Raw genomic sequence first — 17368 nt, 5'->3', positions numbered from 1 at the left:
TTGTCTACTTAAGCAAAGGTGCATTTTGGTGCCCCCCCCAACCATCCTCCTGCAACCCCCTCCCCTCCATAATGCAACCCCCCCACCCCCATATGGCATACACTTTATTTTCCTGCTGATGTTAGATCATCAATGCTACCAGGCATGCATGCCCTGATGGCCCGGGAAACTGTCAACATCGCTTCCGGGTCAGGAACAAGAAGGGGAAGAGAGCGGATGTATGTTCGCTCTTCTCCCTCCCCTCTACACGGCGGCACCTGCTATACTGGTCCCAGATGCAAGAAATGGGTAAGCCATGCTAGGGATACATAGCAGGGGTAGGGACACTTTACTGGGGTGCAGTGTTGCAAACCCCCCAAAGTGAAGTTTACTGAGAGGGCGCCCAAAATTTACAAACAGCACTAATTATTTACTGGCAAAAATCATGAAATTTATTGACAGAGCCACATTTTTCACTGACACAAAAAAGTACATAAAATGAAAAAACAGTGAAAATATCAATATTTTGTCTGGGTTCGCAATAGCAGGAGATTTTGACCGGCTCTCTATGGAGCTTGTTCTTATATCTCCGCTGTGGCTCCAGCGTGAATTTGCACAGGAGCCTGGTGCATCTTTTGGTCTGTTTCAGATCCGAATTCAACCAAAAATGTGGGCTGAAATTGGACCTGAAACGGTGAAGGGGGACGCACCAGACCCCTGCTGTGAGCCTGATGTAATGTAGTCTCTGGTCACCACAACCCCCTCCTTACACAAGAGTCCATGGAGCTCCCCCTTACATCACAGTCTACAGAGACTGCAGAGATGGCACAAGAGATGATCAAAGACTGCAAACATGGCACAAGAGATGGTCAGAGACTGCATACATGCATCAAGACATGGTCAGAGACTGCATACATGGTACAAGAGATTGTCAGAGACTCCATACATGGCACAAAAGAGGGTCAGACTGCATACATGGCGCAAGGGATAATTAGAGACTGCATACATGGCACAACGGATAGGCAGAGACTGCATACATGGCACAAGGGATAGTCAGAGACTGCATGCATGGCACAAGGGATGGTCAGACACTGTGGGCATGGCACAAGGGACGGTCAGAGACTGTGGGCATGGTACAAGAAATGGTCAGAGTCTGTGGGCATGGCTCAAGGGACAGTCAGAGACTGTGGGCATGGCACATGGAATGGTCAGAGACCGCGGGAATGGCACAAGGGACGGTCAGAGATTGCAAGCATGGCACAAGGGATAGTCAGAGACAGCAGTCATGGCACAAGGGTCGGTCAGAGACTACAGGCATGGCACAAGAGATGGTCACAGACTGCATACATGGCACAAAGGACAGTCAGAGACTGTGGGCATGGCAAAAGGGCAGGGCTAGTATAATACTGTTCACAGCCAGCCGGACTCTGATACCATAAAGCTAAAAGCAGCTTGCTTGCCCTAACTTTCACAGAGATGGGATAGAGAAATCTTCATCTTTGCTGTACCACCAGTGCCAATTGTGCTCCTCCTGGGCCTTCTGCTGGTCTTGGGCCCTCCCCCTGGTCTCACTTGGTTCCTTCCTGGGCTCCCCCTCATCTCACACGCCCTCCAATTCAATGACAATTGTTTCTGTGTGCTGCTGAACTGGAGGTGTTTGTGACCCTCTCTCTGCTACCCCCCAGGTGGGAAAGATTTTTTTTCAGGGTCCTGTGATCCTTGCCTCGGCAGCTGAAGGGAGGGGGGTGTCTTCCAGCTGAGGGTGTCTCTCTCTGCCCTGCATTTGGCAGAGGAGGAGGAGTGCAGTAGGCAGAGCCTTGAAGTTGAGAGCACCTGGCCAGGGTTGTGATGCGCTGTCTGTTAGTGTGCTGAACCGGGTACAAGGAGAGGGTACCCCTCTCCTTGCACACTCAGGCAACTGCCTTGGCTGCCTTATGCTGGCCCTGGATCCTATGATCTCAACTTTTATGTTTAAGGCTTTGTTATTGCTCCTGTCTACTTTTGATTCCTGAACTCTGTCAGGGGCAGACAACCTTTTTGTTTGCTTTTGTATTTTCTTTTTCTAGAGCCAAATAAAAATATATTGAAAAAGTTTCTTAACCTGATGACTGATGAGTTTTTTAAGAAGGCATTTTTAAAGAGGTTGATTTTATCATATATTTGTTTGGTGTATAATAGCTAGTTGATGAAATGGAGCACTAAGTTTGACTCTAAACTGCGCATCCAAAGGGCAGAAGTCAGAAAAATCAAAGGCAGGTAAAAAAAAAATTGCATTACATATATAACATGAATTTGGTTTTCTACATGGAGTCCTCCTTTAATTCCCCATATTGGTAGAATATAAAACATTCGTTAGTTTAATCCAATCAAAGTAAAATAGTTTTGTAGCTATTTATGAAAGCATTTATATTAACCATGAGTGCAATGCATAATGTATGTAGGAATGGTAAATAGAGTCCTGTTCTGGTTTATTTTCATGCAGCCTCGCTGGTGAGAAAATTGGCATTATTTTTGTTCTTAGTTTAGGGAAGGATAATTCAATAGAACATAGCCCCCCATAGTCTGACAGCTGCAGGGATTAGTACATAATTGGCATAATGAAGAGCTCTGTTTTTATTTAAAGTTTTATAGTAACTGTATTTTTATATTCTGTCACAATACAGGGTATGTATACAAAGATACTATCTGTAACGCAAGACAAAGGGTTTCCATTTAGAACCTTACCTAGTAATTTATCTAAAACATATTAACAAGTCTCTACCACCTGTTATGACCTGTTAGGGATGGGCCGTGCCCCTTCCGGTTCGGTTCGCATCAGAACACCTCAAACTGGTAAAAAGTTCTAGCGAATATGCAAACCCTATTAACCACAGCCCGCAAATCGCTGTAGCTGTACGGCGGTCCCTTTAACAGCTACAGCAGGCACTTGTCACAGGGGAGCCGATGCACATAGCCGGCGTCCACAATGTCCGCTGACCACCTGCAATTAGAGAGTCAGAACGAGGATCTGTCAATGTAAACAAACATCCCCGTTCTGTCAGGGAAGTACTGAGTGATTGTCTGTTCCTAGTGATTAGGAACAGCAATCTCTCTGTACTCCTAGTCAGTCCTGTCCCCCCACAGTTAGAAACACCTCCCAGGGAATACATTTAACCCCTTGATCGCCCCCTAGTGTTAACCCCTTCCTTGCCAGTGATATTTATACAGTAATCAGTGCATTTTTATAGCACTGATCGCTGTATAAATGTCAATGGTCTCAAAAAAGTGGCAGTAGTGTCCGATTTGTTCACTGCAATGTCGCAGTCCCACTGAAAATTGCTGATCACTGCCAAAAATAATAATAAAAATGATGCCATAAATCTATCCCCTATTTTGTAGACACTTTTGTGCAAACCAATCAATATATGCTTATTGCTATTTTTTTGGCCAAAAATATGTAGGAGAATACATATTAGCCTAAACTGATGAAGAAAGAATTTTTTTTACTTTTTTGGGGGGCGGGGGGGGGGGATATATATTATAGCAAAAAGTAAAAAAGCCTTTGCCTCTGGCCAATCATGGCTCTCACAGCACATCATGCTATGATTGGCCAAATCACACAGGTCAGGTGCATGCGTTGGCCAATCAGTAACTGTCAATGCACTGCAAACTCACAGTGCATTATGAGACGCTCAGTGGCGTGCAAACTTGTCGTGGGCGCCCCATATGTTTGTTAATTCTACGAACAGCTGATGTTCGAGTTGGACATCGAGCCTATCCCTACCTGTCATCATGCAACATGTAGTGACACAGGATTCACCTGGGGGGTAGCAATGACCTCTTTATCTCTTCATATTGTTTCATGTAGTGATCGATATTAGTGGTTTATCAGATTTGCCTGATCATGTAATAAAGGACAAAAATAACATGACTATTGTATAACAGATGTACTGTGCTTCCATACTGCCTGACCAATGCTTGCTACAGCCCCCTTACCATTTTCCCATTAATAGAGACCACACCAGGTTGGAGTAAACTTTGGCCATAGCAGCCCCTTTATTAATCCATACATTTAAATGAACATAATCATCAACATTTGATATTTGCATTGGTCTTTGCAGGCACTCCACATACCATCTGTTTAATAATCGTAATGCACTGCGGTACCTTTTCAATCTGATAATAGGCCTCTCGCCGACATACTGGCTCGGAGACGACCAACTGACCGCAGTGCACCCGTTAACCAAATTCCAGTTAAACCGCCGTTAGCTGGAATACCACCATCGGGAACCATACCACCATGGGTCCCAGACTCTCCTTATCCGAGGTTTCTTCATTCACCTGCAAAGACACACACCCGCCAGCTACCACGACATCATGAGAACAAACCAATCTGTTAAAAAAAAAGAAGACAAATTTATCAAAGAAAGCAAAACAGGGAGGGTGGGTGGGAAGCTTGCTCCTGTACGCTGAATTGATACCTGGGGGAGGGGCCAGCTCCTTTTTACTCTCCTGTCCCCTCCTCCCCAAGCTCCTCCAATCATGCAAGCCCTCGCACTTCTGCACCCTGTTAACACTGTCATGCCCAGCCCTATGCTATTTCTTCATTTTATTTCTTTTCGCTCCGGGCTTTCCTGGATTGAAACTAATACTAACATGAACCTGTGCTGCAAACAAAGTCACTTGATCATGATCAGGCCACCATACATACAGTGAGGGGAATTTGCTGGAGGCCTGGAGTGCAAGAATCTGAAGCACCTGCGCATGGCAATAAGATTCTAGCTTCCATTCTAAAACTCCAGCTAACACTTTTTAAGCGGTTAGGGCTCTTTCACCAATGTGGCTGGGGGAAGTGTGCAGTAAAAACAGGTGGCTGACCCAGGATTTTAGCTCCCACTGGCCACCCACCTAAATGCTAATCTTACAGCCTGATAGGGCTGTTCACATGAAATGGCTGTGGCATTTTTAACTCAAGCTGCAGAGTTTGACACACAACACTGCCATTCAAACTCACCCCTTGAGATCAATTTAAAACAGTAAAAAAAAAGAAAAAAAAAAAAAAAACAGGCGCCAGGAAGTAGCAGTAACATGTGTCTGACTCTGCTATGCCACCCCATCCATTGTGGATCACTTTTCAGGAGGCAGCAGTAGCCAGTCAGTCCCTGCAATACCATCCTATCTGCTGTGGATTGCTTTTCAGATGGAAGTAAGAACTGTTGCCTGTTGTCTGAAAGAGACCTGATAGAAAAATAGTTTTTCCTTTTGGGAGAAAAGTTTTGCATAAATGAATAAGCAAACTTAAAAATGAGTAAGTAGCAAATTTAGTCATCATACACACATGACGTTTAAAAAACTGCAATGCTGCTGCCATGAAAAAAAATCACCCTTAAAAACGCGCTGTTAGCCCCATTTTTGGATAGCGTTTATGGCCGTCTATGGATGTTTTTGGGTATTAGCGTTTTTTTGGCTTTTTTCAGTAAAAACACTCCCTATAATGTAAAAATGCCTAAAAAGCTAAACCTGGCTAACAGCTTGTTGCAGGGTTTAGCAGTGTTCAGGGGCATTTAGGGGTGTTTTTTATTTTTGCAGCTCAACAGCCTCTGCTCCTGGATGCACAACCTGTCATTTTTTTATACTCCCCCTAAATGCAAATGCCTCTGACAGTTTATGTGTGCATGGACATATAGGCTTACATGGAGGGGCGTTTGGAGGCAGTTGAAAAAACATCAGATACCCCTAACAGCAGCTGTAAATAGTCCTGTAAATAGTCCTGTGTTTCCTATACCAGGAAACTGGTATAGTGGTAAACTATTTTTCCAGTACACAGTTAGTTGTCTGGGTATATTTACATGCATAAAGTGCTATTCTAAACATTCTTTACTTTATATGCTTTTATCCATTCACAGTTTTTTACTTTAAACACCTTTAAGAACAAAATCTTATATACAAATATAAGAAAACAAAAGCCAATGATGTAGAGTCCCTCAACTTTCCATTAAAGGGAAAGTACTGCAGCCAATTTATTTGAAAGGGCAGAAAAATAACACCTGTTACTATAGGTGTTGAATGTTGTTCTTGGAAGTGGAACTGTATATTTGTATGCTATACATTAGCTGATATACTCCTGCTTATTCACACGTTGGGCCCTACTGGACCATTTGTCTGCAAGTTCAGTCAAGTTCAATCAAAAGCTCAGCACGATAACTTTATTTGCTTAGGAATAAACCTACATAGGGAATATTCCTGGCAATTAAAGCCACTTTAAAAAAGGGAAAGTACATCTTATTCATCATTCCTACAGGTCTTTGAATACATTAATCTCTGTTTATGTAGTTTTGTCTCTCATTCAGGCCATAATTTCATAGTTCCCATGTAACCCTCAAAATCTTCTGATTTAGATCTCTTCAATGGAGACAAATCTGAAAACAATAGAGGAGGAGAACAAACTCATAGAGCAGAACAATGAAAGTCTTTTGAAGGAGTTGGCTGGTCTGAGCCAAGCCCTTATCTCAAGTCTTGCCGATATACAGCTTCCACAAATGGTAAGGCTATAAAGTTTGCCATCATTATCCACCTATGATAGCATCCTTGATATGCGCCAAGTCATCTGTATGCTGTGAAACACAAATTTAAAAGAATATCAGCAAAGTTAGGTCATATTTTGTCCAAAAGTGCATGCATGATACTATGGACCTGATATTTAAAAATGTCAAGGCTAAGAACTGTTGTGACCTTCCCACAGACACCACTGAGACAGAAGTAATGACACTCCGAATTATCAATCTAACAAATAGATCGGTAGAATGCATATTAGATCAGGGTTTTTATGGGTGAAGAATTAACTCCAGGCATGTCTGAGTGTAGCTGACTGTTGTCATGGACAATGCTGTTTTGTTGACTTGAAACTGTTGAACATACAGTAGCTCAGTCTACAGTAGATAATCTAACCTCATGTCATGGGCATTGATATTGCTTGCATGGCTTCATTCTTCATACACTAATGCTCACTTAACTTATAAGCTGGGATCTATGGCCTCTCTACCAGAAGAATATTATGTACCACAGATTCAAAGGGCTATACCCCCACAGTCTTCATCTTCAAGATAGGACTCCTCCTCCACATTTTTTTTACTGTATTTAGCACCTACACATTTCATCAAATTATAGAGAAACCACTAAACTATAAATTAAGGCCATATCCACTATGAAGCATACAGTCTAATGTCCCCTGTAAAAGTTATAAAGAATGGCAAACATTAGTGTCAGCTGTCAGCTTTGGTGAACACTGATTTACTTATGAGTAAGTTTAAAGATAGAGAAGAAAACAGAATACACAGAGGAAACCCACACAAACACTTTTATGCCCTGTGTTTATTAAGCCCTGTGGATAGTTGTAAGCTAAACTACTGCAAAACACAACTGTCCATCTGGTAGCTAAATATAAATGGTGTAGTGGTTGTGCTGTATCTGACCAACAATTATTGTGCAATTGTACATGGAGAGTCAGATCTGAAAATGTAATACCAAGGCTATTGATGAACAACTTGTTCACGCCTGCTACCCTTATGTATACACCATCTGCTAAGTACCTGCTCAGTTAGTTGCTTGTTACTATGGTGAATTGCTCCCAGGATCTGTCAAATAGAACTAGTAGACAACTTTCATCTTTCTGATTTTTTTTCTTAATTTTACAGAATAATAAAGGAAAAAATCAACCATTCATGTAGGGCCGTCTCACAATGCATCTTATTCCCTAACTTCCTAAAACAAGCACACAGATATATGCATAATACATCTGGCTTGGTTATAACCCTGAAACAGGAATAGGACTGTTTTAATTTGTAAATGTTTCTATTTCTAGGTAAAAAATGAATTGCATACAGTAATGATAGTTACAGAGCTCACACAAACTTTGTGTATAATGTATTGATGGGAAGTGAACGCCTCACTGGTTGAGAAGGGTATACTAGCATTATGATTTTTTAATGGTTTCATAAAAAATACTGCTAGATACTCTTCTCAACTCCCAACGCCACTTTCCTATAACAATGAGACAGTGGTATGGCAAAGTCAAATTGTTGTAAACCTCTTAAAACTTGGAATTCTTTGCCAAAACGGTGACCAATAAAGATATACCAAATGGTACCCCTCATGGCTGCCCTAATTACTAAGATAATTCCTATGCCTTCAATTTTCTTGGACAAAATTTAAGTATTTTGCATTCAGAAGTACTGCCGGAAAGAAATATTTTCTGGATTAATCACAGAAACCAATTTATTGTTCTAAATATCATAATTTTCTTCATATTACGGGCTCTAAATGGTGGCTGAAGCAATCCCACTACCTGACATGACAACTGCTTGAATAAGATGCTTGAATGTATCAGTTGATGCCACAAAGTTCTACCTCTTCCCAAAGAGCAGCACCTCCTTTTCCCATGTATACAGATAACTATTGTTCAACTATATACACAAGGGGCAAGATAGCAAATTGAATGACCTCTTGAAAGTGGATGGGAAGCAATGTGGTGCTAGGAGGATTAGGGTTTTTATCCATTGACTTTTAAATCACAGATTAATAATCTGTCAAAATCTTTTGTTTTTCCTGTACTGTATATGCTTACATTAAATTGTATCTAAAGCCAAAACATTTTTTTTGGGATACAGTGGAATCTCTGTCCATGTCCTTGCTAGGGAGCATCATCCTTTCTTTATTTGTCCTGATGATAAATGTCACTGGGGCTGAAATTGAGGGAAAAATCAATACTTTAAAGTTGTCACCAAATGAATAAAGGGAGTTATGGACCTGTTCCAGGGAAACAATCTGAGATGGAATTTCCTTAATTTTGGAGATTTTTCTCTTTCACAACAGGAAGTGATGGGTGATCTCCCAATGGGATAAAGAGAGGCCTATCCAAAAGTTTTGACTTTAGATAGAAACTTGCAAGACAGATTTGTTTCTGTTTACATGCTTCTGACTTGATGTTGTTGCAATACACCTACATAAACTTGAGCTGTAATAATCCATATTTGTTTCTTCCATTAGGAACCAATCAGTGAACATAATTTTGAGGCCTATGTAAATACTCTCACTGAGATGTACAGCAATATGGAGCGGGACTATTCCCCAGAATGCAAAGCGCTCTTGGAAAATTTAAAGCAGGCAGTGAAGGGTATTCATGTATAGTATGCAAAAAGCTGCTGGGCACTGCAATATAAAAAAGAAAAGTCCATCGGTATTTTGCTGAAGTATGTCTACCAACACAATGAAAATTATGGATTGATGTACTCCAAAACTGCACTATTTACTTTCCCAGCAGTCATAAATCAAAAACTAAAATAAGTGACTGTATAAATGAACAGCACCACACTTAAAAGTGTATTCCAATGTACTTATTTCAGCTCATTTTTTCTCTATTGCACTCTTTTTTGTATAGTGAATGTAAAAAGGTGTTTGCAACTATTTTTTATAAATTGTATTTATTTGAGTTCAAAAAGACGTTTTGTTCATAACTTTTGATGAATTTTTTATTTGATTAGGATTACCATATTTTTACAAATATCTTAGTTATTTTATGAGTGGAGTTTAAACAGATTTAATGATTGGTGATTCTGTAAATAACAATGGAAAAATCTGAAATGAAAAGGCATGTTACTACAGAAAAAAAAATGAGGTGAAGGTCATTATTATATTTTTGGTACTATCGACTATATCCCTTAAATCCTTAATATCAGTTTTAAAAGTAGCATTGCTGCACCATGAGATCAGGGATTAAAAATAACAGATAGCCACCCATATAAAGATTTTTTTTTTTATTTAATGTTTTTGTTTATTTTAGACTAATGCTAGCAATAATAATTAGTAGCATATAAATTAATGTTGTTTATTGTAATATATATTATTTATTTGTGTCAAACACTGGATTTCTTGCTAGCACTTGAATAATTCATAAATGATACCTCATGGCCTTTAGCATATAGAAAATTAAGACATATAACACTACAGTTTTTGTTTCTTGGATTTTTTATGCTTCACTGGCATGTTTTCTTAGAAATATAAAAGTTAAGTCTTCTTCCACACAAGGGGGCAATCTAATCGTAATCCTTTAGAACTCAATATTGTAATATGACTTATTTTTACAGGTTATATATTGTAGTTTATTTGTGCAAATCAAACTGTTTTCTCATTACCACAATTTTCTTAGATTGTAAATAAGGGCTGGTGCACATGGGCTTCACTCCCTTGCTTCTTTTATGTTTATGCTTAATTACCACAGGAGTGATGGAAGAGAGAGTAGGTTCTGCTATGGGAATTTCCATATTTTTGCAGAAACAGTTGTTGAAAAAAAACAGATACAGATATTGGGATATTGGGGCTTGGATAAATCTAAAATATACAGTATCTATCTAACATACTCATAAAAAAATGAACATTTGTTTTGGCTGATAAAATGTTGTAGTTGTACAACATTTATTTTAATAAATCCATTCTATAAAAAGCAACTGTTAAACTGTTATACAGTCACAAGATACAACATCAATAGCCAATCCTCTTTAAATTTTCTTTACATGTTTTGAAGGCACATGCACATTTCACCATAGTGTTATGTTCAGGTGATTTCAAATACACTATTGACACTTGGTGATGGCTGAATGGAAATATCCAAGTTGTCTGACCAGCTATGTCCAAGTATTGTATTCTGTGGCACATGAAGATTTGGGACTATTTCTTGTAAAATTACCCACCAATTGAACAACTCCTTTCCCATCAACTGTACATAGATTTAGAAGAGAGTAAAATAAAACACATTAACACAACATGTTGGTGTGCCTCTGGAGAGAAAAATAAAGATTTTAGGTGGACAATATGCTAATTAATAAAATAATCCAGCACAGCTAACACCTATTTCTCTTGAATGATGTCAACTTAGGATATCGGTTGAGGTTTGTAGAAGTCAAAGGTATCCCAGTCGTTGCCTGTTTTTTTCAATGTTATTGCCATCAGATGATGAAAATGTGAAGATTATAAACAACTATAATTTGATCCCACCTTTCCCTAGTGATAGCATTGGTTATGTGGCATTTGGACATGGGTTTCCCATTTTTACAGAGGAACTGGTATTTTTTTTTTTGCCAGTGGCATTCCACCTTTTTGAAGTGGCAACACCAAAGGTCCATTTGCTACTGATTAGAGACACAACATTTTGCCATTGTTTTGCTCCCCAAAGATGTACTGATAGTACAATCTTGCAAGTTAAAAAGACCCAAAATAGATTTCAACATCCTAATTTAGGATGACCAGATTGCTTTAGAAAAATCTACTTTCTCTTCTATTTCATATGTCAATATGCCAAGTTCATGAGGGTGCACTATTACGGATAACATAATTGTGTACAAATACTAAATTTATAGAAACTAGGACAGTTAAATATGCTTATAGTGCTTTCCCGTGTATTTTTTCCACATACTATATTTTTGAAAGATGATGTAAAATACCAGCTAAACTGCCTTGTGTATGCACTTTTGTTGTGCATATGTGCCTCAGTATAAATGAGTTAGTTCAACATGTGTTTGTTTAATACTAAAAGTACTTCAGGTTATCTCATTTTGATTGGTGCACTTGTTTTTTTGAAATTGGAAAGGTCAATTACTATTAGACCATCAACACAACATGGGAGCAAACATGTGTTACAAATGTTACATATCTCCAATGGTCCCTGGCTGAAGAAGAACCTATTAATAAAATGCACAATTTGTGTCACTTTCATAGCAATCACTGTTTAGGCGTAGCAATATGAAGATTACGTTACAGTTCAAAATGTGCCATGTGATAATAGTGAAACATTTTAGCAAGACATAATAAATTATTCAAAACAATATTTAAGGGAATATTCTAAAATATATTCATGATAAATATTTCAAAACTTAATTTCTAAGCACTTCCCTGATAATTAAGTTGGCATAAAAACAACTAATAACTACAAAATGGAATTCAAGACCATCATATTCACTCTTCAGCTTGGAGTGGTGTATTAAAATGCAAGCATGCCTCTCTTTTTTAATTTGGCACTAACAAATTAATTTGTCAAGTATCTCCCAAAAGCTGAAAGTCTGCCTGCAATAAAGCATTGGTTTGAGAAGTTTCAATCTTCTGGCTCAAGTTGAAAATCTATTTCTGACTACCGGGTAAAAAGTAGCTAAGAAAAAAGTTTACTTTTCAGGTAGAGCTAGGTAAAGGAAATGTAAACAGTGCTGTATCTAAGTCAAATGAATTTTTTTTGACAGTGCATACATGGTACATTGGATATTATGACAGTTATTGATTTTGAGTGCAATGATTATTGAATTAGATTCACAGGTTGGTAAAGGTGCTTCTTCATTCTTTCATTCCCAACTGGTCTCAATTTTTATGGATCCCTTGGAGATAGTAAACTTCCTGTACATTTATTTAGAATCCTTTAATCAATTTTTTGGGGAATAAAGGTTTTAGAAGTAGACTGTCTGCATTGGTGTTTGTATTACCATTACACAATGGAAAACAATAGGGCACTTAGTAAAAAGTTTTCCTGCCTGGCTGCAAGACCAATTAACATCTACTAACACTTATACCCATAAGCAATATTATGTGCTATTTTTTACAACTGATCATATTTAAAGAGTTGGTATTGACAATGAGCACGTTTGGGCATCTATAGGAGAATCTCCTGATGTGGATGAACCTCAGTAGCATATAAACAGGCGATAATTATTCCTTGAGATAAGATGCATTAAAAGTCAATGCATTGCCTCTTACTTTTTTATGCACTTCATAAATTATCTTTAAAGTGTTTTGTATGTGTTATGGATATCCATCAATAAAAAGGGCTCAGCTACACAGATTTGTACTCACTTAACAGCATGAGATTACCCCTTTTTGAAAACTGCCTTATATGAACCACAATGCCATCAATAAGTTAATTGGTTAAAAATATCGAGTGTATCTGAGCCCTAATGTCATTTCATGGTGCTAGATCTGTTTTGCACATTGTAACATATTGTGTAGCATTTTCACATAGCAAAAAAGAGATAAAAGAGGCACAATAGGGGTGCAGGCCTTGTAGATGGACCCAAACTGACAAATTAACAGCTTTGCTTATTGTCAGGAGAACTGCTTTATCTGGCTTCTGACAAGGACTTCTGTTGGCTATGTAGCACGAGACAGACAGGTATTCTGACCTTGCACCCCAAAGCTTTACTTAGCGAAGTTGCTAGTCCATAAATGGAAAACAATTCATTTAATATCACACATGTACTCAGTTTGGGCTACATATACAAACACACACACACATACAGTAGCACTTATTTTACAAAGGTAGACAGATAGAAGTGGAGATTTATTTTTATGCTCTATTACTTCTCTTGTAATGTTGCCAAACATCTCATTCCATTGCAAACATTTTAAAGAATGCTTGTCTCTACCTAAGTTTTGATATTAAAAAAAGTGCCAGAATTTGCTTCTGATTCATCTACCTAGATCTAATATATTCATATTTAAGTCTACATTATGTCTACATACCTTGTAAAGTGAAGGACAACCCTATCAATCACAAAGAATACCCAAGGATGTAACTATAGCCATAGCAACTGATGCATTTGCCATTGGGCCCAGTAGCAGAGGGAGCCAAGTAGACAGAGAAAAATGCCTCAAAGACCATTATTGTCTAGTTGAAAAATAGCTTATCCAAGTAGTACCTGGAAGAGAATTAGGATTTATTGAATGTATGTATATACTATAGTTCAGGCAACTGTGTCAGAATGCTTCAAAGCAATTTTATTACTGTAATAATAATTACATTATTATGGCTTTGATAATAACTGAAAGACATGGGCATTGACGGCCTTAGCTATATGTGGCCTATACTAATGGACAAGATTTGCTTTTGCCATGGGACACAATATTCAGATTTTGCTTAGGGCACCAAATAACTTAAGGCTGACCCTGGACATAGGTCTCTGTGGTGAAAGAGTCACTAGGAGGCAGGTTGAAGGGCCACTGAGGTCCTAAGCAGATTCTGTTGTAAAAAGTGGTGAGTTTAAAATGCCTGTGCTGTATCTCAACAAACCTAACCTAAAAATCACAACTGTGGCTATTACATGTTACAAGTGAAGGTTTCTGAGATCTTGCATCTACACAATGGGAGTATTCAGGGAAGTAGTAGTTACTACAGGAATCACAGCAATTGTTAATATTTAATTTACTACATGTTTAAATGTGTTTTATATTTAAGTTAAGAAAAATAAATTTCACTGACCTATGTATTTATTGCTAAGGCTTAATTATTAATTTATGTCTGATGCTAAGGGTGTTTGGTAGTATATGTTTGTATTTATTAATTTGCTTCTTTTGTAATTGATGTGTTTTTTTTTATTTTTTTATTTTTTCCTATGTAATGTGCACTGATTTTTGTGTTAAATTGCATCGGTGAGCAACACTGTAAATTAGATTTTTTTTTTGTATGGAGCAATGTATGCAACTTTTATCTGGAGTAGTTTATATATTGTGTCTTCACAAATTAATATTTCTTACATTCAAAGCAACAAATTGTGTTTTGTGATGTACAACTGGTGGATGTTAGAAAATAAAGTTGATTATAAAACACCAAGCTTCATTTTGTCTTGCTGTGTTTAATAGACATACAGTTTAAACATAATTTATATACATTTTGAACAAATACATTTAAAACATTTACTTTTTTCTAAAAGTTGACATAACTGCTTAGAAAATGAAATATTTGCCATTTGTGTTTTTACAGTTTTTGCCATTTCATTTTATTACTGTCTTTCCTTTTACAAACAAAAAAATACAGCTACAGGCAATATTGGTTTTCAAAGATGTGTGACAACAGAAGTGTAACTCTATGGCACTCCACTTCTTTTCTATTACCCAAAAGAGATATAAAAGGCATATGTCTATGGAAACTAAAGCACATGGCCCAAAGTCTGAGGACACTGTACCATAAATTCTATATAAAGACTTGTTAGACATTGCATTCTAAAACCAAATTATCATTTTCAGATGTTTTCAATGAAAAGCACAAGTAATTCTACAATTAGACAACTGTGTTCTTTCAACCTTGTGGCAGCAGTTTGGGGTAAGCCCACTTCTGTTCTAGCTCCTGTTCCAGTGAGGTTGGTGTGAAAAAACATAGGTTGCCTGCACAGAAACCTGACCTCATCCCTACTGAATACCTTTGGGATGAATTAGATCACCAATTGTGAGCCAGGTCAACCTGAACAAAAATGTTGTTTCGGTGAAATGCCTCTATGATTTAGAAATAGTAAGTACAGTATAGATGTTTATTAACAATACCATGTATTAATCACTTAATGGTTTCACTGAAACACAAAATTTTCAGTATTTGCATAAATGAAACAGATCCGTATAAAACAGTAAACATTTCTGTCACTGTTTAATCAGCTGCAGTTATTTTTAATATGTAGAAGGAAAATGCAGTTAAAAGATATGTTTACCTCTTGTAACATGTTACTGTTTCAGTAGCTCCTGCACCCCCTATCCCCCTGTTGTGACAGTGAACGGGGGATCACACCCTCTGTCACAATTTTTTTTTTTTTTAATATTGGTAAATGGGAGGCTGTCACCTTATAGTTCTCAATGAACCACCAGGGAGCTCTCGGTAGCCCATTGATGCTTCCTGTCAGTGTGTAACTGCCTGCCCATACGAGGTATGAACAGATGGCTTACACTAACAGTCTGCAGTTTGCTTATCCCACCTCACCCACCTGCCATTCTTCCCAGCTTCTCTTCCCCTTTCAGAATCCTCCTTTCCCGGCCTTCTCCTGTTTATGTCCCATCTAGTCAAATTGTTCCTTGCTACCTGTTTCTCTGTCAAAATGTGTTTCTTCTTACCCTGACACACATCACAGCAGCCTCCAGAGATTGTTGATATGACGGGGGTTATTTAATCTTCATACTCATTCAAATATTTTAATGGGTTTGAAGCTAGATAAAGCCATTTATATGTGTATCAGTAGGTGGAATGAGGACAATGGTGACTCACCACTGTACTCACTTTGCAGCTGAATAATATGAATGTAATTGTTAAAAAAAAATAAAGTAGTCTGTACACACGACCAGACTTTTCAATGGACTTGGTCCGGCGGACAATCCAACGGACTTTGCAGCTGAGGTCAACTTTCAAACGAACGGACTTGGCCACACACGATCACTCCAAAAGTCCAACAGATTAGAACGTAATGACATAGAATAAGGAAGTTCAAAGCCAGTAGACAATAGCTGCCCTAGTGTCGGTTTTAGTCTGTCGGACTAGCACACAGACGAGTGGATTGTCCGCTAAAAGCAGAGCCCGGCAGACAAATTTGAAGTCTTATTTCTAGGTCCGCCAGACTTTTGGGAAGAAAAAGTCCACTGGAGCCCACACACAATCGAATTGTCCGACGGACTCTGGACCGCCGGAAAGACCGATCGTGTGTATGCGGCATTTGAAAAAAAAAAAAATCAAACAGCAACAGCAAGAAGACTATGATTGACATACAGCCACTTCTGTCCTGGTCATATCTGCAGCTTAGTAGTTATCTAACAAGTCAGCAGAGGAAAGGGCTCTTTCCTAGGGTTCCAACGGCACTAGAAACAATTGTTTTTGCAATTCTCAGATGCAAAAAGGTCTACATCAATGTCTTATGCATGGCTACAACAGTCGAAAAAATTATTCTGGATGGGTTTATGGAGAAGTGGGAAGCTACCCTACAAAATGGGATCTCTGAGAAAGAATGGAGAAAGGCATCCATACTGGCGCATAAGTGTTCCATAAGTACTCCAATACGAGAAGCAGCTTATAAACTGCTGACTCATTGGTACGCCACCCGTCAGGATCAAAATAGGTTTCTGCAGATTTGAGTTGGAGATGTGCTCGAGACCAGGGGACAATTGTCCACATCTGGTGGCATTATCCACAGCTTGTGCCATTCTTGTGCCATTCTGGACTCAGATACGCAATTAACTTGCCCACATTACCAGTAAATCTTGAGCTGAAACCGCCGTGTTGCTTTATACAAATACTATCTGAGTACTCCTTATGTAAATACCAATATTCTCTGGTTAAGATTCTGCTCAGTGTGGCCAAATCCCTGATACCTATACACTGGAAGCCTACCTGTGTCTCTTCTGTGAAAGATTGGCTTCATAGGGTAGATCTTTTGTATGACATGGAGGAAACCCAAGCCCTCACGACTGATAATATTGCCTGCTTTCACCCTGCTTTCACAAAACTTGGACAGCATGGTTTATCTTTCGATTCTCGACAGAATACTCTAATTTAATAAAATGGTTGTAGTATGAGTATTGTTTAATTTCTTTGAACTCTAGGTTGGCCTGAGGTGTCATATGGAATATC

At 38.5% G+C, this 17368-nt stretch overlaps 1 protein-coding gene across 7 annotated transcripts in view; it reads left to right on the top strand.

Moving 5' to 3' along the window:
• Nucleotides 1-14590, top strand: part of ST18 (ST18 C2H2C-type zinc finger transcription factor) — a 322431-nt gene extending 307841 nt beyond the window's left edge. For 3 of the 7 annotated variants that reach the window (XM_077492678.1, XM_077492677.1, XM_077492676.1), the window contains 2 exons: nucleotides 6357-6500; nucleotides 9004-14590. In XM_077492678.1, the coding sequence (XP_077348804.1) occupies nucleotides 6357-6500; nucleotides 9004-9144 (285 nt within the window). In that variant the 3' untranslated portion in view covers nucleotides 9145-14590. The remainder of the gene's footprint in view (nucleotides 1-6356; nucleotides 6501-9003) is intronic. The other 4 variants (XM_077492680.1, XM_077492679.1, XR_013277656.1 and 1 more) reach the window with 3 other exon arrangements.
• The last annotated feature ends 2778 nt before the right edge of the window (nucleotides 14591-17368 follow it).

This window comes from Lithobates pipiens, unplaced genomic scaffold (assembly GCF_037356315.1).
Source record: "Lithobates pipiens isolate NorthernLeopardFrog02 unplaced genomic scaffold, aLitPip1_a1.2 Scaffold_19, whole genome shotgun sequence".
NCBI classification, from domain to species: domain Eukaryota; kingdom Metazoa; phylum Chordata; class Amphibia; order Anura; family Ranidae; genus Lithobates; species Lithobates pipiens.
Note: the sequence above shows the minus strand (reverse complement) of the source record. Positions and strands in the feature narration are given on the sequence as shown.